This window comes from Haliotis cracherodii, unplaced genomic scaffold, assembly GCF_022045235.1.
Source record: "Haliotis cracherodii isolate W230 unplaced genomic scaffold, xgHalCrac1.p SCAF_8, whole genome shotgun sequence".
Lineage (NCBI taxonomy): Eukaryota > Metazoa > Mollusca > Gastropoda > Lepetellida > Haliotidae > Haliotis > Haliotis cracherodii.
This window is the reverse complement of record NW_027266341.1, coordinates 26,394,372-26,416,190: the sequence shown is the minus strand read 5'-3', so window position 1 is coordinate 26,416,190 and position 21,819 is coordinate 26,394,372. Positions and strand designations below refer to the sequence as shown.

At 40.8% G+C, this 21,819-nt stretch overlaps 1 protein-coding gene and 1 pseudogene across 1 annotated transcript; both read left to right on the top strand.

Annotated features, from left to right (window-relative positions):
* The first annotated feature begins 1,716 nt into the window (after positions 1–1,716).
* On the top strand, positions 1,717–6,407 carry LOC139450888 (DC-STAMP domain-containing protein 2-like; annotated as a pseudogene).
* A 6,959-nt stretch (positions 6,408–13,366) lies between these two features.
* On the top strand, positions 13,367–21,065 carry LOC139450675 (uncharacterized). The gene is made up of 5 exons (XM_071232472.1): positions 13,367–13,671; positions 15,893–16,072; positions 17,179–17,442; positions 18,772–19,019; positions 20,374–21,065. The coding sequence occupies exons 1-5, from the start codon at positions 13,367–13,369 to the stop codon at positions 21,063–21,065; spliced, it is 1,689 nt and encodes a 562-aa protein (XP_071088573.1).
* Positions 21,066–21,819: the final 754 nt, after the last annotated feature.

Sequence of the window (21,819 nt, the reverse complement as noted above, 5' to 3'; positions counted from 1 at the left end):
CATAATGATAGACAGAGAGACACAGAGACAGACAGAGAGACAGACATAATGACAGACAGAGAGACACAGAGATAGACATAATGACAGACAGAGTGACACAGAGACAGACAGACTGGCAGATAGACAGAGAGACAGAGAGAATGACAGACAGAGAGACACAGAGACAGACATAATGACAGACAGAGAGACACAGAGACAGACATAATGACAGACAGAGAGACACAGAGACAGACATAATGACTGACAGAGAGATACAGAGACAGACAATGACAGACAGAGAGACACAGAGACAGACATAATGACAGACAGAGAGATACAGAGACAGACAATGACAGACAGAGAGACACAGAGACAGACCGACATTGTTTAGTAACATGTCACCAGCCCATGCTACTTTAACATAGCATGACAAATTACGCATGCTGGAGTAACGTATAGGACAATTTCATTCATGGAAATAGTGTGTTAGCCGTTTCTGAATTTGTAGCCTTTTGCTGAGAACACGCGGCTTTTTATTTTATGCCCATATTATGAACGTATCACCTGTCTGCATTGAATTTGTGAATTTCATAAGATATGTATATTCAGTGTATGGTGAGAGGTACTTTCTTCTTATGGTGGCATGTCGTTCACCTATAAACATAACATGGTATTCATCTTCAATATATGTACAGTTTTTGGAGAAACAGAACTCGCAGAATCGTTCATTTTAGGAAAGTAACTGTGGAAAGGTTACAGGTTACATATGGGACGCAACTCTGCCTTCTCTCGCCTTACACGACTTGGCCGCCTGTGACCTCAAACTGTCTTGGACTTATTCAACACAAATCACGGTGGGGTCACCACGAATGAGGTCTTCAAATATTGAGCCATGCTGGGAAACATACCCACGGTTTAGGCCTAGCGAGACAACTCTTAGCTATAGGCTTCCCGACAGCCTCTGACTCACAAACAAATAGGCTCTAACTAAAGACTTATACACGAACATTTGCCTACTGAAGGGCGTACATGTTGCAATTTGTAACAGCAGCCCGCCAGCGTGATAAATTAAACCAGTCTTGCATGTCTTGTCACGATTAATCATTAAGAGGCAAGGAAACGTTTGTGGTGTGTGACATAAACAACCCGGAAACATGACAATCACATGACATAAACACCACCCGGAATTCTTCTGGTTGATAGTAATGAGAGAGTTGTCATGGGAAGGGTAATTTGTTCTTCAAAAATGACCAACTTATCATCCTAGTTATCATGTCCAAATAGTATCCGTGTTGACTCAGTTCCCTCAAAAGCTAAAAAGTGAAGGAAAACCCACAGATAAAGTGTAGGGCGTGCAAAACTATCCATTTTATTTTTTTTCCTCGTTTTTTCCTCAGTACAACATCCGCCATTATCAGACCGTGTTTGGTCACCACCTTAGGATATTAATGAAATGATTGATTGGACGTTTCTATGGTTATTATTTATAAAGGGTCGGGGATTTTGTGTGTTCATATATTTTCCATAAATCAATAATTTTGTTATGTGAATTTATTATGATTTTACCGAGAACGCATTTCTTAGGTATTCATTTTGAACTTTTATAGACATTTTTTAAAATGCAAAAGGACATTGGAATACTCTAGGGGTCTCTCCACCCTGAACCTGAAGAGTGAACTCTTCCAATTTCTTTATAATGATCTAGATGTACAACATAGCGTGGGGAAACAAAAGGGCATGGAGACAGCGACATATGCGAGTTCAGATCTAGGTAAGTACACTAACACGTTTTGACGTTTATTGTTTTTCTAGACAGTACTACTTCCATATTGAGGAGGGGAAACCCTGGGAATGTCCTCGCATGAATAAAAATGGAGAATCGTTTTTAATGACCACTTAAATCGTTGGTCCTTGTCGTTGGAAGGGGCGGTCGAGTAGCCTAGTGGTTAAAGTGTTCGCTCGTCACGCCGAAGACCCGGGTTCGATTCCCGACATGGGTACAATGTGTGAAGCCCATTTCTGGTGCTGGAATATTGCTAAAAGCGGCGTAAAACCATACTCATTCACTCACCCTTGTCGTTGGTTGGTACCCTGTCTGGGGCTCCACATCAAGGGGCTTAAACAAGGACTGGCCAGCCCTGGAGTCAGTATACTGTGTCTGAGTGGAGTATTCATGTTGAACTGCTACATTGTATCTCAGTGAGCTAGCACTATAAAATCGGACTAGTACAAGCAGCCACACATATACATGCAGGAACGTCGCTCTTTTAGTGCGGTAATCTTGGGCGCGACGTTAAACCCCCTTTTCACATCACCTATGAATCTACTTCAGCGACTACATTTTCGACACATATTTATGCACTTTCGCCCCTAATCTGAGGTCCCATATTCACATGAACTCATGCAAACTTAAAGTAATTTTTTAAACGATTGTCCTTTAACAAGCGCAACTCAAAATGAAGTGACATGCCACAATTCCACTCACAGTAGAATTTTATTAACAGAAGGTTATCAACAATATGCTGGCTTTGGTTAGCGCATCAAGAAGCTCGTCTCAAATCTTTGAACGAGAGTTTGATTGTCGAGCAACCATTAATGTATACAACTGTTTTACAAGCCTTCTCAGCATATGGACTAATCATATACATAGCAAAATGCCCGTATGACAACCAGAGGGAAGACGTGGGAGACATTGGTATCTTGGCTGGTATCTCGGTTTGAACAAACGGATTGGGAAGGCGGGTGTGTTCCCTCAGCAATACGTCGAAGAGAGGACAAAGATGTCGAAATCAAAAGGAATGAAAAGGTAGAACATTTATGCACTGTCAACACAACACTGTCAACACTTGTCCTTAATATAAACAAATGTTTGTTTGTTGTTTGACTCTGTACTCCAGCAATTTTCAAGCTATATTCCAGAAATATGTGAGTCTGGGCCAGACAAACCAGTGGTTGATATTACGAGAAACAACAAAAATTGGCAGCACACATTGTTACCGTGTGGGTAATATCCATCTCAGGGATAGCTTTTACTTTGCGATGTTCATTTATATGTGTGTACTGGGGTGTACCTGTGTTCAAAAGTTAGTGTTACATTACTCCCCGCCCTACTGTCCACTTGGAGATGATTTTAAATCCATATGTTTGTCTTTGTTTAAATACTGGTCAAGTGATCAATAAATGTTCCATTTTTCAGTGATTATACCAAATCAGCGAACAAGGTATCCCAAATCAATGTTCATATACTCAATTTGAACACTTCTTGCATAAGCGCTGGCGAGGATGAAACCAAGCCAAATGATTCAATCGAGCACAAGACAGGAACGAAGGGGAAACTGTCAGCAGGTGTGGATGCACTCGAGAAACTCGGCCAGAATTTGTTCAAAAGCAGGACCGATGACCACAGGGGGATAAAAGCTGCTTTAGGCGTGCTTGTTGGCGTCCTTCTTGGAGGGGGGCTGTTTGCTGCCCTGCACTTCAGCTTCCAGTACAGCTTCAGTGTAGCAGGGGGGATAGCAGGGGCAGCAACTCTGGTCATGTGTATTCTGCTGGCTGTGTCAGTCCGTGCTCGATGTGTGACAGCACTGATGAGTGTCAGTATATTCACAGGCAAGGGTCGTACAGCGTTCTTGTCCATCATCGCCGGGCTGCTGCTGATGGGACCAGTTACCAACATTGTCAATAATACAAACGAAGTAAGTTCAAAATGTGATTCTCACGAGTGTTTGGTTTGGTTTGTTGTTTAACGTCGCACTCAGCAATATTCCAGCTATTGGTTGGTTTTGTCACTTTTATTTAAAAAGACGAAATTGTAGGTCCTAAGGTCTAAATTTAGAGTATCCATGTCAAAACACCCGATAATAAAAAGCTCATGTGGCAGGTTGCGGACACCATGGCGTGCATCACGGAGCTGGCCTACAACCAGAGTCAGATGTTGCAGCAGAGGCTTCAGGAACCACTGCAGGAGGTCAAGGAGACACTTCTTCAGACTGCAAGTGACATAAGGGATACAACCGACGAAATAAGTAAAGCATTCGATGGGCTTAAGAAAGGATTCGCTGCTGTTAGTGGAGGACTAGAAAAGGCATCAAGTGCTTTTCAGGAAGCCTCGAGGGTCAGTTTATAAACTAATCTTTAAGTTGAAAGTATTCAAACTGTTTTGAATCCTATATCAATCCTTCTGTCTCAAAACTGGGGGATAGATGAAACTTGCCTTCGGTTCTCGTCTCTGAAAAAAAGTCAATACATGTAGTTCCAAGTATGAGTATTACTTTTATCTTCAGTGACACCCATTAAGAACAAACCTCTCCGGAAACCCATACCTTTACTCAAAGAGGTTTTGCTCCATATCATTTGTGAACTAGCAAAGATGATTTAATCAGGAAGTGAACCATCCTGATTGACGTTATTTCCCTGACACGCCTGTATACTTTGGACAACGATTATCGTTCATCTGTTACGAGTGATTGAATTTATGATATGTTCTTGATTACTGAAAATATTTTCTTTTTTTTATAAGGTCTGCAGATCATCCTATGGATCTGTGTTTTCCCAGTGTGCCAATGTTCTAAGTGGGGCTGAGCGATCGTGTCGACAGAAGATTTCATCAGTAACAGATAAACTGAATCCTGGCAATGTGGTAGATAAAATCAAAGGTGGTCTGAAAGGATTTATCTTTCGTAGGAAACGAGACGTAATTCCGGCGGAATCTGATCATGCCAAAAGATCCAGGTAGGCATAATTAACAAACTATTCAGATATTCAGTCATCTAAACAATTTACTCATATATAAAAATATCCATAAATAGTTCGATGAAGCCATATTAGTGGCTATTACATGATAACCAAACGTTTGATATGGCAGGACATGATCACACGTGCCAACAGAGTGTTGTTATTACAAATATTGGAAGTGAAGGGTTTTGAAATTGCAGTTACATTTGTTAACGAACTTGGTTGTATGTATGACGAGGCAGATGTACGACTTTGAAGAGCACATTGGAATAACCTTACACATCATTACCATTTAATCACCTATAAAAGAGCAGGAAGTAGCCTGTTGCTGTCAATAAACGTGGCATGTACTCACGATCACATTCACATCCTGTTTTTGAAAACTTCTGAAATGGGTAAAGAATCCCTTTTAAATATGTGTTTTGTTTGATTACAGACATACACGAGCGATAGCAGATGACATATGTAGCGTCCTCAAAGCTGGGCAGTTATGTAACGGACTCAAAAGCATCGACCTCTGTTCACCATTGTCCTTGGCTGACAATGCGATAACTAACGGAGTAAAAGAAGTTTTGAATGAAATAAGAAAGGTAGAGGGACTCTTCAACTTCCAACTGAGAAACATAGGGGAAGTTTCAGGTCAAGCCAACTCGTCTGGAAGCGCTTCGGAGATATTAGACAGTATTCGAACGGACCTCAAGGAAAAACTCGATGTAGCTTTCTTTATTGTCAACGTGATCAACAGAGTATTGTCTTTCTTGATAATGTTGGTCCTAATTCAAGCATTCTTCTACAGCAAGAAGTACTTATCCAACCTTCGCTTTGATAATATCTACCTAACAAAACAGATGAAGGCGCTTGATGCATCCAGAGTACAGAACAAGGAGAAGCAGCTGTTGCCACTTAAGAGGAACGAAAAGAAGAAATACATTGATTCAACCTCGATACGACTGTCACCTTCAGAATTCCGCACTTGGAGGAATGGTATGGTGACTGTTCTCATGCATGTGCTGATTGCGGCCTTATTAGTCATCTTTGATTACCTGTTCTATTATATTCTGTATCTGATCAATAAGCATGGTCGCTTTGAGTTCAATTTATCTGGAATGTCCAGACTCCAGTTGATAGTTGAAGGGTCTGGTTTAATAACTAATGTCTTCAAAAAGTTTATCTCAGGCTTTAACATAGAACACACCTACGACACTTCTCTTGATATTGAGAAGTGCCTGCCTATGCCAAACACTCCTGACCAGAATAATCTGTATGTGCTCCTTATTCTGTACATCCTGGCCATAACGTTTGTAGTATTGCAAGCATATGGCTTACGGTTCCGACACAAGATTGCAGCTTTCTATTACCCTGAGCAAGAAACTGCAAGAGTGCAGTATCTGTATCGACTCATTGAAGTGAAGCGGAGAAGTTTTATGGATGACCTCAAGAAAATGATGTTAGATCGGCCTCTCAAGGACACTGAGGTCAAATCAAAGGAGGAATCAAAGCGGTCATCCTGTTGCTCTCGAATAGCTTGTTTCAAGAAGGGGGCAACGGTCAACTGTGTGCAGTGTGAAGAAGAGACCCGAAATGGTTGGAGATGCAGAAGTTCAGAGTGTCAAGCTGACTTCTGTGAAACCTGTTACAAGGACAACGACAAACGTTGTCCCCTTTGTAACACCATGTAGGCTGGTTGGTGTGTATGCCTCTCATGTTAGAGTGATCTACGAGTGAGTAAGTATGGCTTCCCCACCACTTGTAGCAATATCACTCCCATGTCACGGTGGGGTACACCAAGTACATGTTTACACATGTTTGGAAACTAACCTACATCTTCCACCTGTCAAAAGGATGCTTTAACACCAAGGCTACCCACCTGCTACAGGAGGATGTAGCGCGTTTCTTGATCAATAACCATTTTGGTACATTATTCATTACAAATAATATTACAGACAATATTTTTTGCCTAAAACTTGATAAAACATTATTTCATTCTGCACTTTTGAAATAAATTGTCCATGTCTTAAAAGAAAGGGAAACAATAATGGCAGTTCATGGATGTATTGTTAAACCTCATTCAGGACTGACGACATTCACACTATGCATGTTCATCCACATCCTGTGTCAGGACCCACTGGTCGTTGATCACAAACTCCGATTTGCATTGATTTTCACCCTTGATCTGTTACGGGAATTTGAAACAATACTTTTTCGCAAGGGTTAATTAAATATTACCCATGCGTTTTCTTTTTGAAGTTTCCGGTTTTGTTATGCCTTGTTGAAGACGGTTACTTTCACCCCTTTTTATTGTCCCGGATCTTACGATTATGAAGACATATATATAGTTACAGCTTTTTCTTGGCTCATTTCAAACCTGTTACGTATTAGTTTTTGCCCTATTTCCATTTACATCTGCTATATTTGCTTTCAAATGATATCTTATTTTGTTTTCTCTTTATGAGAATGTCTTACGCTTGTATTCTTCTTTTCTTATTGTAACCCTGCTGGACCATTGGGGACATTTCCACGAGATCTCTAGCCCGTTTTCACGTTCTGTGTCAATATTGTAATAGTGTCATCTGTGACATCATCTATATGTGATTAGGGTATTCATTAACTACTACGATGCATCACATGATGTTCATCTTAAAATTTGAGTTAGCTGACAAAGAAAATAGTGTTTGAAGATTTGAAATTGTATTGACAATTGTCCCCCTTTAAGATATGTCTGGTAAGTCTAGATAATCTGTTGTTTAGTTGCTCCCGTGTGAACGGTGTGTGCTTTGATATCATTTTACTGTTGATGCTGCGGAATATGTTATACAATTATCAAAACCTCGTTAAAACCTCGAAATCTGTGTGGTCATCGCAAATATGTTGTGTTACCTGTAGTTCACATCTTCCCGAGGCAAGAGAGTTAACTGACTATAAAAATCAGATCAGATCGTCCTGACCGGGCGCAACCATTTTGTGTGAAGCAAGCGATACGAGAGGTGGAATCTGATTGACCCATAGGAGAGGCTTAGAAGGGACATAACTGGTAATAGCCACTGGTGGCGCTACGATCGAGCCCAGTAATTCCAGGCCAGTTCGGCAAGGGTGGAAACTTGACTTTTAAAGTCAGTTAACTCTCTTACCTCGGGAAGATGGTAGTTCAAGACTTGTAGTAAATAGGCTCCAGAGCCAAGGCTTATCGTAAACGATATACCGAAACATTTGAGTTTGATTTAGCGAGGTTCCACTGTGGACTGGTAGTGTCAAAAGGCTCCAGGGCCAAGGCTTATCTTAAACGATATGTCGAAACATTTGAGTGTGATTTAGCGAGGTTCAACTGTGCAGCTATTTGTACATATCACAAATGTTTTTTTGTGGTCATCACATCTTTACACATTGATAAAAAGCTCTGTTCCTCCTGTATCTAGTTACAAGTCTTCACACAGCTGTGTTATTGTAATATTGGTGAGCCAGGTGCCTATAGCATGACCATCGAACCACACCATGTGGATACGTCGATGCTCTAGCTCAGTCGGATCAGCTGATCTTCCGAGAATGTCATAAATGATAACTGAAATATATGTATATTTTTGTAACAAAACCACAATGAACCATGTCTGTCATCAAATGATCATGGTGTTGCATTGATGAAGTTTGTTTTGTACTAATAGTTGTTAAGTTACGATGTTTCTGTTTATATATGCATGATAATACATTTTGAAAAAGTTATTTCTAATAAACCGATCTTCAGCGTGTTTAAGGGGTTTCTGAACATAACGGTAACATTTAACATTTTGATGGGGATACTGTTGATGTTGATACATGTTTAATATATTTTACCTTCTATGCCTCATCCTTACATCTGAATAAACTATAAACTGCTCAACTGATGGTTGTTTCACTGGCTTGGTTTCTCCAAACACTCGGAAAAGGATTTGCTTGAAAATTTGCAACCTGATGAAAAATGCAAGTCTGTTTTCTTTAACATCTTGTACCTCGTGTATCCGTGTTGGGTTGGTTGTTTGTTGTTTAAAGCCACACTCAGCAATATTCCATTGGATACGATGACATGCATCAACCAAGTCAGCGAGCCTGACCACCCAATCCCGTGAGTCAGCTCTTACGACAAGCACAGTCGCCTTTTACGGCAAGCATAGATTGCTGAAGACCTATTCTTCCCCGGGTGTTCACAGTGGTATTTGGGGGCAACACATGTCACGAGTACGCTTTATATGCTTGAATATTGCTGCGGCGTTAAACAACAAACAATTATATGTCCTAAACGCCAACCAAAACGATATTCGCATGGTTGCTATGTGACCTGTCTGAGTGAGTGGACAGTGCTATCAACCACTTGTTTGAATTGTCAAACTTGAATATTTACAGGGCGTCGGAATTTAGATGGAATATTACTGACGGTAAACAACATCCACTCACAGACTCTTTTGGCAGTACAAATTGATGCATCGCGTTTGTGTCTTTTTATAGAAAACAGATTTGATTCATGAAAATACAAGTTGGGGACAAGACGTACTTGTACAAATATTAGCACCCCCCTGTCATAAAAAGTTAACTACGGCCTTGCACTATCTGACCTCCCGAGCTATTTGGTCGCCTCTTACAACCAGCGGGGGATGCTGTGGATCAATTCTAGCCACGGAATTCCGCTTGGTTATTACCACTTGTTGTTTCAAAACAATACACATACTTTCATGAGTGAGAAAAGTGTGTACAGTTCAGAAAGAACCTGTTGATGATTTTACATGTACCCTTGTACATTCATAGATAGCCGACCCCTGAATGTCCGTTGTAGAATAGATCATCAGCAACCCATGAATAAAACAAGTGGTTGATATTATAAGCAACGTCACGCCGTCGGGAAACAATGACACGCTATGAACAGTTTCCGAGAACCTGACCATCCGTTCACAGTTAGTTTCACATTAGCGTTTCCGTTTTCCGGGTCCCAAGGAGGTAGATGTTTTATTATCCGTCAGTTGTTCAACGCCTTTGTCATTATTCCAACATCATGACCGTAATGACCCGGAAATAATCGAGTCAGACAGACTAGAGGTGGATGTCATGAGCAACAGTTCACGCCGTTAAGGTACGATGACACGCAATCAACCAGGTCACCGAGCCTAATGATCACCACCAAACCGTTTCATCACCTCGTATCACCAGCATCGGTTGCTGGGGGCCTATTCTAACCACAGTGACGTCAGCATCCTGTAAAAAAGCAATGATATTACTTGTAAGAGGCGACATACAGGATCGGGTAAGTCAGGCTCGCTGACTTAGGTGATGCATGTCATCGTATTCCAGTTGCGTGGATCGATGCTCATGATGTCAATCACTGGATTGTCTGGTCCAGACTCGATTATTTTACAGGCCGCCGTCATATAGCTGAAATATTGCTGAGTGCGGCGTTAAACAACAAACCAAACCTAGTGTAGTTTTGAATGACTCAGCTCAAAATTGGTAGGACTGCCAATCGTCCTTATAATGCTCTCCCTTTAATTACATTGTATGATAATTAAACTGAAACAGATTTAAATCAATGAATCAAATATCCTAATCGGACCTAATCCGAGATTCGAAGACATCACCAGTGGATCCTAGCGCAGAGAAGGGACGCAACTCTGCGTACTTATTTGCGGAACTCTGTACCACTGGGCTGCTGATATAGACAAACGCGTTTTTATTTATTGACAATAAGTTTCAGGTAAGATGCGTTATAATGTTCAGTGTAATATCTGAAACATGTTGCGATTCATCAATTTCGGGGAGCATGGGTGACCAACTCAACCATGGCGCTGAAATTCCCTGTGCAGAGTTGCCTACCTTAATATGCTTTCCAGAAATCTCTGATGGTTGGTTCGAATCCTGATACTCCCAGATTATAATTGTCAGCACCATAACAATGCTCGGGATTTGCAGCAAAGCGGCAACGTAAAAGTTCTGCATCACTTTGGATTTCCCCAGAAATCAAGCTGACGCGTCATAAAATGACAGGAGTAGTGTTCAAAGCAACGTTGACCAAACGCACTCAACGGTGTCGTTTGTTGACAAACACTATGAAGTTGTTTCCGTCGCAGTTCCCGTGATGAGTCTAGTGGTCAAAGAGAGACAACTTGTGACTACTGACGCTTCAGTAGATGTGCAATAAAAATGTACGAGTGCTTGAGTGTTTGAGGGTACAGAAGTATTTTGTACCAGCAATTTACTTCCAAAAGAAAAGACGAATGTCGGCTTTATATAATTCGGCAATAAAGTTAATATGTTTAAGGTTTTCTTCTATGACCAGTTGCTATGATAACAACGATCGCAATGCCTGTGACCCTATTACCCCTCAGAAAATGAATGGATCTTTTACGGATTGTTTAGGCTATTAGACTGGAAACAGTCCCTGTTTCCGATATAAATTTAAAAAATAATTAAAAAAATAGGAGTTCCCCTTCCCTTTAGTGTGTTTTGAATGCAAAAAAACTTACGAAAACATTTAATTGTACTGTATGCTGCATTTTATTTGTTTGTTTATGTTTTTTGATACATTGTTCACAAATATTTAAATAAAAAGGAAACTGCTACAATCTGTTCATGAGTCGTGACGTTCTGCACATGTCAAAGTGTTCCTAGGGAAGTTATGGGATTCTGAGTAAACGTTCTGTTATATCATATTGATGGGGGCGGAAGTCAAACATGATACTCAAGACAAACAAATGCTTTATGTAGCAAACAAATGCGTGGCGTCATCCCACAGATGGCATCCTTACCTTGTCAGCTTGCTGACGGTGTTAACCTCTTTAGTCATGTGGACAGGGCGTCCGACCTCTGAATAGAAGGTCCGTGGATTTCCTGAACAAATAACTTGCCATTGCATGTGTTTGTGACGGTGCAACCGGTGGGGCAGGATACGCTCACCTTTTCGCGAACATCTGGTATCATCACTATTTGATAGTTATTCATAAACACGTGATCATGATATTGTCGGAATCGTATCATGTCATCCATATATCGATTTTTTACCACCCTCCTTCATTTTTATCTCAATCGTAATAGTTCCCCTCTAAAAATCACGAAAATATTTCGATGTCTTAATTCGCTTATTGCATAAAGACACTAGATCCAAAAAAAAATTATATTCACTATAAAGATTATATCTGGAATTGTTACCAATAGTATGAATTTTGATGGAAACATTTAAACAGCACAATTCTTCAATATATTTATCAATTATTTCTGATCTCCACCTGTCAAAGAAGTCCAAAACATAGTGAGTGAGTGAGTGAATATGGTTTTACGCCGCTTTTAGCAATATTCCAGCAGTATCACGGCGGGGGACACCAGCAATGGGCTTCAAACATTGTACCCATGTCGGGAATCGACCCCGGGTTTTCGGCGTGACGAGCGAACGCTTTAACCACTCGGCCACCCGACCATCCCCCCCCTAAAAAAACAAACATAGAAGAGATCCATGAATTGATAATATTCAGTCAGTTATAATGGTATCCAACACTACGAACAAGCCACAGGCACTAAAACCTGAAGCACTGGGTGTCTGTGGTCCGATCATTACAAGCCAGTCGGTGAATTTTCTCTTTGCTCTCAAATCTATTGATCCCTCAAATCTAAGATGCGTATAAAAGAATCGTTCTAACCTGACATCAAATAATGTAAAGAAAACCTCTGGGGAAGTAATACTATACAGCCTTTTGGACACTTAGAGACCCGTGAAGATTCCGGGGTAGAATAGGTCTTCAGCCACCCATACTTGCCGTAAAAGGCGACTAAGCTTGTGAAAGGCGACTAACGGGGTCGGGTGGTCAGGCTCGCTGACATGGTTGAAGAATGTCATCGATCCCGATTGCGTGGATCGATGCTCATGATGTCAATCACTGGATTATCTGGTCCAGATTCGATTATTTACAGACGACGGCCATATAGCTGGAATAATGCTGATTGCGGCGTAAAACAACAAACACATTTTTTGGACACTTAGAGATTTACTTAGACTAAGTTTACAAGTAAAAATTCTAGCTATCTATAAGTATAAACAACCTCTAAAACTTAAGGAAGAGAATTTATGGATGTCAACTTCTTTATTATGAGGAACACAACGTTTTGGAGTATATGCTTACTCCTTCATCTGGTCCGATTTTTTATTCACCTGATAAAGGAGTAAGCATATACTCCGAAACGTTGTGTTCCTCATAATAACATTCTCTTCCTTATGTGTATCACTTCTAGATGCCGTTCAGAGACTCTAAAACTTCTCATCTACAATTACCACGACCCGACACATCCCAACGATATATTTGATACTAGATTCACACTACTGTATCAGTGACTGACCTCTTCACTATCCCACGTCTGTCATACATCACCGTAGTACGGCTGGTATGAGTCTCCTTTCTATCTGAAGTAAAACATACCGAGTCTGTTGATGAGGGTATGGTCGGGAGGAACGTGTTCAAACAACCTAAGTCCCTGCATCTCGCGTTCGGCACATGTGACCTGTTGTTGCTGTGTGTTATATCAGCTCATATTCCATCTCATTCTATATCGCGTCTTACCAGAATCAATTATTTTCTCGGCGGGCTTATTTAGGTGGAGGCCTACCCATATTGTGAGGTTCAGCCGTTCAGTCCTTTGAGAACTTTGAAACATGATGTGGGGTATGTCAGTGCTGCTGCTCATGTCCGCTATCTCCTTGGGGTCGGCGGAGGTTTTCTCCGATGACCAGGCAAGTAAGGTGGCAATGTTTGTAGAAGAGGTCATGCGGTGTAGACAGGTCCCCGGGCTGACCCTGGCTGTCATGAAGGGGGGTGAGACGTGGACACGGGAGTTCGGAAAGGCGGACATAGAACAAGGAGTGAACGTCACCAAGGATACTTTATTTGGTATTGGATCTGTGACCAAGGCTTTCACGAGTACCCTCCTGGCCATGATGTTGGATGAAAGTAATGGAAGGTATGTCATAAATACACATAAATGATACATTCCACCTATTACTCAACTGGCAATGTTACTTTATTACAATATTTCTAGACCAGGAGGGAGCCGAAGTTACGTATCGAGTGAATACATAGGCATTGGTACCATAAACGATAAGTCAGTGTGTTTGGAATTGCGGATCGTTCATACCTCGTTAAATTCCTTGTAGCTCATATGTTATTTTCTATAATGTCTCGAGTAAAGTTAGATATCTACCATGAAAGTGTAAGCATATATAATACCGCTAGAAATGGCGAGAGAGGTTAAGTGAGTGGGACTCATAATAAAGGACAACATGAGTGACGACATCTAACCGAGACACCAACACCAATCACACATCCACGTAGGCCTATCTCCGAAAAGACGAAGTCAACGTTCCGTTTTGCAGAAAATGACGAAAGTGATCAAATAATACACATGAATTAAAACACTGCTGGAATGTAGTAACTTCTATGAGAGGCATTTAGAAGTTGGAGTACTGAGGATAAGATATATGGATAACCAACTTCTTTATTACAACTAGGAGCGACGTTTCGGTGAAGGTTCTAACACTGTTATCAAGAATGTTACGTACAGAGTATGGTTGACCAGTATATATACAGGTAGGAGTCAGTGTTTGTACAGTAGAGTAGATATCGGATATAGTTACACTGAAGTGGAGAAGCCTGTTGTGTACACAAAAAGGGTCGTCAACATACTGACCGGCGAACTCAGTAATATAACCAAAGGGTGAAGCCAGTAATATAAACAAAATGATTATGACTGATTGGGGTCTTTGATGAGTTGACAGTACGCCGGGGTTATGTTATAGCCTTGGTCCCTGTTGAGTAGTATGCAATGTAGTATAGTACGCCATGAATCTTGTTATTATCATCAAAATAATAGTCAAAGATTCGGCAAATCTTTGTCTAAAAGAAATTTCAGTTGGAACTATATTACTTGATGTCACTGTCCAACTGATTAATCACTAACTTTGTGACGTAATATTTCAATAGGAACATTCCAGGAAAACTTGCAATGTTCGTGAGGTATAAGAATAATATATTTTACGATAAAAATAAAGAATGGCATTACATGATGAATTGGTTGCCATGCTTGTGTTCTTTGGGGTGGTACATATCATTTACTGGGAATAAACATCAACGTATTATTTGCCTTTTGCTGCCATAGTTTGCAAGCCGACATTAAAACCAACAAATTTAAATTCCTACGCCAGGTACCAAATTCCTTTTTGGCAGAAAGGTTTACTTTTAGGGATATTCTTGTTCTCACGCGGTTAAATTCAAGCTCCCGCATTACCGTGTGTGTAATAAGTTCCACTAGAAATTCGCTTTACATTGATTTAATGAAAGCAGTACCATCGCAGAAGACTGCCGAGGCGACTGTGACAGTCGACATTGCGTGGCCCTGTCATGGAAGTAGATTGTCGAGATGCTTGTCACAGTCGGAATTGCCTGACCTCCTTATCGAATAAATTAAAGTAGGGGTGGTACAAGCTTAAAAACACAGTCATCAAATAATCTTTTCAAATGAAAAAGTGAGTGAGCGAGTGTTCCCTTTAAAATCTAATTAGACACTTTGAGAATAGGTCTTTGAAGGCATTTAGAAATGATTCACATAAGGAAGAGAATATATGGAAGTCAGCTTCTTTATTATGAGAAACACAACGTTTCGGAGTATAGGCTTACTCCTTCATCATATACTCCGAAACGTTGTGTTCCTCATAATACAGAAGTTGACATCTATATATTCTCTCCCTTACTTATAATTACCACATGACCAGAAACAATATCTTGTTATACTTTATGGAGGGATATTCACGTCAAGTATCAAATAATGTCATATAAGTTCATTGCTTGATAGATTATTCTGTAAAAACGAGTATCAAATAACGGCATTGACTCCACAGCGTTCTTAAATAAAATTATACAACCAAAACTATTTTAAAACTTTTATATGTAAGTATTTTCCAGAATCCAACCCAATACTTGTTGCTTCTATCTGCACATTCACATGTTCAAGTCGATTTCAGCAGCCTAATTATGAACCCTCTCTTACGTAGGAAAATATAAATTGTTACATTGTCAAAGTAAATGTAGAGAGAGACAGTCGATATGTCATCGTGGTAAAGTATGAGTGAGTATTCATAGTAACCCTTGTAAATGATTGTTGTTATTCGTGTATATAACTGTTACAGTTTAACATGGACGTCAAAGGTGAAGGACGTGTTGGGTCGAGACTTTGCATTTGTTGACGAGGAGAGAACAAGGGAGACTACTCTGAGGGACCTTTTGACCCACCGCACAGGGCTCCACCCTGCAGTCCCGCCCCTCTTTGCGGGACTGGACCACAACTTAACGAGAACTGAATTTGCCAAGTAAACGTTCATTAGAATACACATTATTGTTTATCAAGAAAATGTTATCTTTCACATTCCAGTATATTCAGTTCTGTACCAGAACGTACGGGTGGCCAGCCATTAAGGCGCCGCAGTATACCGGCAGAGACTCGGGATGTGAACACCAACATTAACATGTTTGAATTCGAGTCATCGCAGACCATGGAGGAAATGCTCTTCTTTCCATGTTGGACTATGATACAATCATATCTGATATCTTGTGTAGTAGGACGTGTAGTTTGTTTGTTGTTTAACGCCGCACTCGGCAATATTCATGCTATATGTTTGGACCAGACAGTCCAGTAATTGATATCATGAACAACGATCCACGCAAATGGCATACGATGACATGCATCAACCAAATCAGTGAGCCTGACCACCCGATCCCGTTAGTCGCCTCTTACGACAAGCATAGTGGCCTTTTACGGCAAGCATCGGTTCTACCCTGGATCCTCATGGGCCCAGGACGTGTTGTAATTCCAGAGGGAGGCATGATTGGATCCCTACTGAAGCCACAACTCCTGTTTTATTTGTCAGAGGCTTTTTTCAATACCTTCTGACCCTGTTTTCACAAAAGACAAACATAATGACATGAAAGTGTTTTGCTGCTGTTAATTTTTCGACCATCGACTTCAGGTTTTGAGAAAAAAATCCGTAAACAAACTAGCAAATTAAAGGCCTAATAAGCTGTACGAAATACATTCAATACAACCGATTGCTATATATTTTAACTGATAATATTTTCTTGACTCTCGGCAATCATTATTATGAAACATTACCCGCACGATAATATGATACTCTTCATAAACCATATCAAAACACACGCAATAACTCGGACATCAATTCATCTGTTGCCTAAACTATATCTAGACAGTCTTTGTATTGGTGTTTGGATGAAAAGTTGTGACTGTCTATTTCGCTGACACCAAGCTGGTGCAATGGAAGTCCACACATCGATGAAATCTCTAAATTTCATTGGTTAATACATATCACGTGACGAAACGTGAAGTCACAATTCCAAACCATAACATAGCCACGAATCTGGTGAACAACTGTTATTTATTTTATTATTGTTCTGCACACAGGCGTTTCCGCTTTCTTCCGGAAGTTAAACCATCCCGTGACGCCTTCGAGTACAACAACTGGGGGTACGCTCTGCTCGGCCATATTGTGGAAGTGTTGTCAGGGGAATCTTACGAAGCCACTCTGGAGAAACGAATCTTCAAGCCACTGGGAATGAACCAGTCACGTGTCCTGGGAAAGACGATAACAGTGAAGACACCAGAAATGGCCAAACCCTACTTTGACGTGGAGAATGAGCTCATATTAACGGACCCCTCCATTTACGAGTGAGATAAAACATTTAATGATTTGAGTTTGATAATTAACCATGCGTTTTCACTTTATGAATGTTATTAAGGATGTCAAGTGGAAGGTTATTGACGTACCTACGTTTTTTCAACAAAATATTATTTGGATGAGAAACAAATGTTTTTCACATCAAGGATTAATCAGTAAAAACAACAATGAAACAAACACTCTAAAAAACTATTGTTAACAATGTTTAATATCAATCTGTACATATGTACACCCTGCGAAGATACGTGTTAGAATTGGTCTTCATCAACCCAAGCTTGTCGTTAGAGGCGACAAACGGGATCGGGTGATCAGGTTGGCTGAGTTGGTTCATAATGTCATCATTTCCTAACTCATGAGGCCGCCTCCGTGGTCTAATGGTAGAGCGTCCGCCCGAAGAGCGGAAGGTCCGAGGTTCGATCCCCGGCCGCGTCATACCAAAAGACGTTAAAAGATGGTACTTGTTGTTACCCTGTATGGCGCCCGGCATTAAGGGGCTAAAACAAGGACTGTTCGGCTCGGAGTCAGTATACTGTGTCTCATGTTAAACTGCGGCATGGTATCTCAGTGTGCTAGCACTATAAATCGGCATCAGTCCGGACTAGTACAAGCAGCCACACACCCACATATACACGTGCATGCACGTCGCTATATAAGTGCAATAATCTTGGACGCGACGTTGAACCCCATTTCACCTCACCTCAACTCCTAACTCATGATGTCAAGCACTAGAGGGATGGTTCAGATAGAATGAATGCATTTAGTCACAGTCAGCGAAACTCAACTATTTTAACGGTGGCCTGTATATAATCGATTCAAGGGAATTGATTACCGTATACGACGTAATAAGCGCCCTACTCTAATAAGCGACCACGGCGACATTTGCTAAGATATTGGCAAGTGAAAAATCCCAATTAGCACCCCTTCCGATTGATCAATGTACACAAGACTTATTTATTCGCGTATAATACGCACTCGTTTGTTTTATGCACCCTTAATTATGGGAAATTAAATTCAGGAAAAAAATATCTGTCGTACATAAACATTTCAGGCTGTCAGCATAAACCTCGAAATGTATCTTTCAATGTTTTTTCACCAAAATGATATTCAAATAAGACCCCCCATTTCTAATTTTGAGAGCACCCTAGGCGCTTATTACGTCGAATACGGTAGTTGAAAGCCTGAGCAACAATCCACGAAGTCGGGCACAATGGTACACGATCAACATGGTCAAACAGTGTAGCTACCCGATTCTCATAGAAGCATTATAAGACGAGGTAATTGGTAACACATTCTTATCTGTTGGTCTTGACTGTTCACAGCCTCCACCCAGCGGAGGCCGCGGGTGCTATCGCGTCTTCAGCAGAGGACATGGCTAAATGGATGCACTTCCTTCTGAGACAAGGGGTGACAGCGGACAACCTAACACTGGTCAAATCTAAAATACTTGGGGAGACATTTAAATCTCACGAGAGTATTCCTACCAGGCTATCCTTGTCAAAGCCAAAGTTTCCCGTGCTGGACTTGCAGTATGGCTATGGCTATGCATGGTTCATGTCGACTTATAAGGGTAAGACACAATCCAGAATTAATTCATGCCATGCATAGAATGAGAACGATGTACGCTGAAATAAGCAATATTCAAGTCATAAAACCGTGGGAAACACAGAATTGGCTGTTTCCATTGTATACACATGAATCGTTGATGGTTAGTGTGACTAACAAATATTTTATCCACAAGGCTGCAGCATCTACTTAAAATAATTAAAAACGACAAACAGAATAAGAGGAATACAAAATGGTAACGAGTGTACACAGGCCACTGTTAAGGCCTTATACTTTACACCATGTTAAATTTAATGTCGTGTGTGGTCTTTGGTTACGTGAGGTGAGGTGAAATGGGGTTTAACGTCTCGTCCAAGATTATTGCACTTATATAGCGACGGGCATGCACGTGTGTGTGTGTGTGTGTGTGTGTGTGTGTGTGTGTGTGTGTGTGTGTGTGTGTGTGTGTGTGTGTGTGTGTGGCTGCTTGTACTAGTCCGGACTGATGCCGATTTATAGTGCTAGCTCACTGAGATACCATGCTGCAGTTTAACATGAATATCCCACTCAGACACAGTATACTGACTCCGATCCGACCACTCCTTGTTTTAGCCCCTTTAGGTGAGGTGAGGTGAAATTGGGTTTAACGTCGCGTCCAAGATTATTGCACTTATATAGCGACGTGCATGCACGTGTGTGTATGTGTGTGTGGCTGCTTGTACTAGTCCGGACTGATGCCGATTAGGAGGTGGTCCTTTGGTTAAGTAAGCACGATGGACAAATGTACTGAAGAGCCAAATGTATAAGCATTTGGTCTAGGACATGGATCTATGTTCTATAATCATGTAAACCAATGGTAAAATGCAAACAGACACGCGTACACCTGAAGACCGTGTTTTTATCTGACACCAATGAGGCCAGTATGTTAACTGAGTAAAACATCTGAAATCCGTTATTAATGTACCAACTACATTTGGCTTGACTCTAAGCCTGAAGATATGCTCATCCTCTTTTGTGAAGGATTCCAAAGCCCATAAAAATCCGTACAGACTGAGATATATTGCTGGGTCAAACAACAGTACCATGCAATCCCTGTCTCAAAGATTAACTATACTCCTCAATACAGTCAAGGAACGGCTTTGTTTATATTCACAGAAAGTATTTGAGACAAGCAAACTTAATAGCATGTGCATTCTCACACACTCAAACGGTCAACTTTAATTTTTTTCAATCTTCAATCAACTGATTTGTCAACTTGTGTACACCACTATCACGTGCGACAAACATAAGGGGAATCTTCATTCCTTGATCCAGGCATTTGTCTGGGGTTAATGTATCATTAACGTTGTTTGTGTATTTCAATGTATTTTATTTTCCAGGATATAAACAAGTCAGGCACACTGGGGGCTTGTATTCTTACATAACCTACCTTGAACTTTACCCCGACTTGGAGTTTGGAATCTTTGTGAGTGCAAATGGACCGGGGACAGCGGATGAGGGAATTGCAGAAAAAATTATCTCATTCTATATTTCTGATATTTTGATTGGTGATCAGCCTTGGCTAAATTCATCTACGGCTTGCACATTCCCTTTGCCATGGGACAAGGCGCCACCAAGCGGTCAAAATAATTCCGACGTCACGAACGTTGAAGTGGAATGCCTTGATTGTTATGTTGGCAAATACGGACACTATTTGTTTGGTGACCTTTATGTTAGGAGGGGACCAGGGTCGACACTGGAGCTACACTTCAGGTTGTTGCAGGGTTCTCTCAATACCACAGCTGATACAAGTACATTCAAATTTGATATGTGGGACCCGTTTCGATTATATTCTCGGCCAGGTAATGCCACGTCCCTTGACCCAGTACACTTCCATGGGTTAAACAAAGGAAAGTATTCACATATTGACCTTATTTTCGCCCACAAGTTGACATTTAACAGAGGTATCAGTTTTTATGATAAAAACATATACACAAGTACCAAAACTGAAACAAATGGGCAGACCGTAAAGGAGTTCAGCAACCTTTTGATTGTGCTCGCAGCACTTAGTGTCGTCTTGTTCATGTGGTAGGGATTGTGTGGTATTCATTTGTTGCCCCCAGACCCGTGAAGATTCCGGGTTAGAATAGGTCTTCAGCAACCCATGCATGCCGTAACAGGTGACTATGCTTGTCGTAAAAGGCGACTAAGGGGATCGGGTGGTCAGGCTCGCTGACTTGGTTGATGCATGTCATTGATCCCAAATGCGTGGATCGAAGCTCGTGATATCAATCTCTGGACTGTCTGGTCCAGACTCGATTATTTTCAGACCGCCGTCATATAGCTGGGATATTGCCGAGTGCGGCGTTAAACAACAAACCAACCAACCAATCATATGTTACCCAGTATCGTATTATGACAACAGGATATTTTATTAGAACTATCGGTAACTCCTTTAAATTGTTTACTCAAGATTATTCATATCTTCGTCACCAAAAACATTTACTTAACGCAGTCATTGTGGAATGTACATTGCTGACAAATTATATATCAAAGAAATTGAGAGGTTTTCTATCAATCATTGGATTCATGAAAATACTAAAAAATGACATGTAGTGTTTTGTACCTACATTACAAGATGATTGTTATGCTCAATTTAAAAATTACAAATGAACAAATAAGGTTTTCCATTTCAAAGTACTTCAGTAAAGAATAACATTGTCACCTAACTGAGACAACTGCTTGTAAATGATTAATACAAGACCGTGAAAAAGGTCTGTGAATAATCCAGTCTGGACCAGACAATCCTGTGACTGACATCATGAGCATCGGTCCACGAAATTGAG

Excerpts from the sequence above, each read along its gene's own strand:
- LOC139450675 (XM_071232472.1), top strand. The coding sequence starts at position 13,367 with ATGATGTGGGGTATGTCAGTGCTGCTGCTCATGTCCGCTATCTCCTTG. Across the intron at positions 16,073-17,178 it reads ACGAGAACTGAATTTGCCAA|GCGTTTCCGCTTTCTTCCGG; the intron begins GTAAACGTTCAT and ends TTCTGCACACAG. Across the intron at positions 17,443-18,771 it reads ACGGACCCCTCCATTTACGA|CCTCCACCCAGCGGAGGCCG; the intron begins GTGAGATAAAAC and ends GACTGTTCACAG.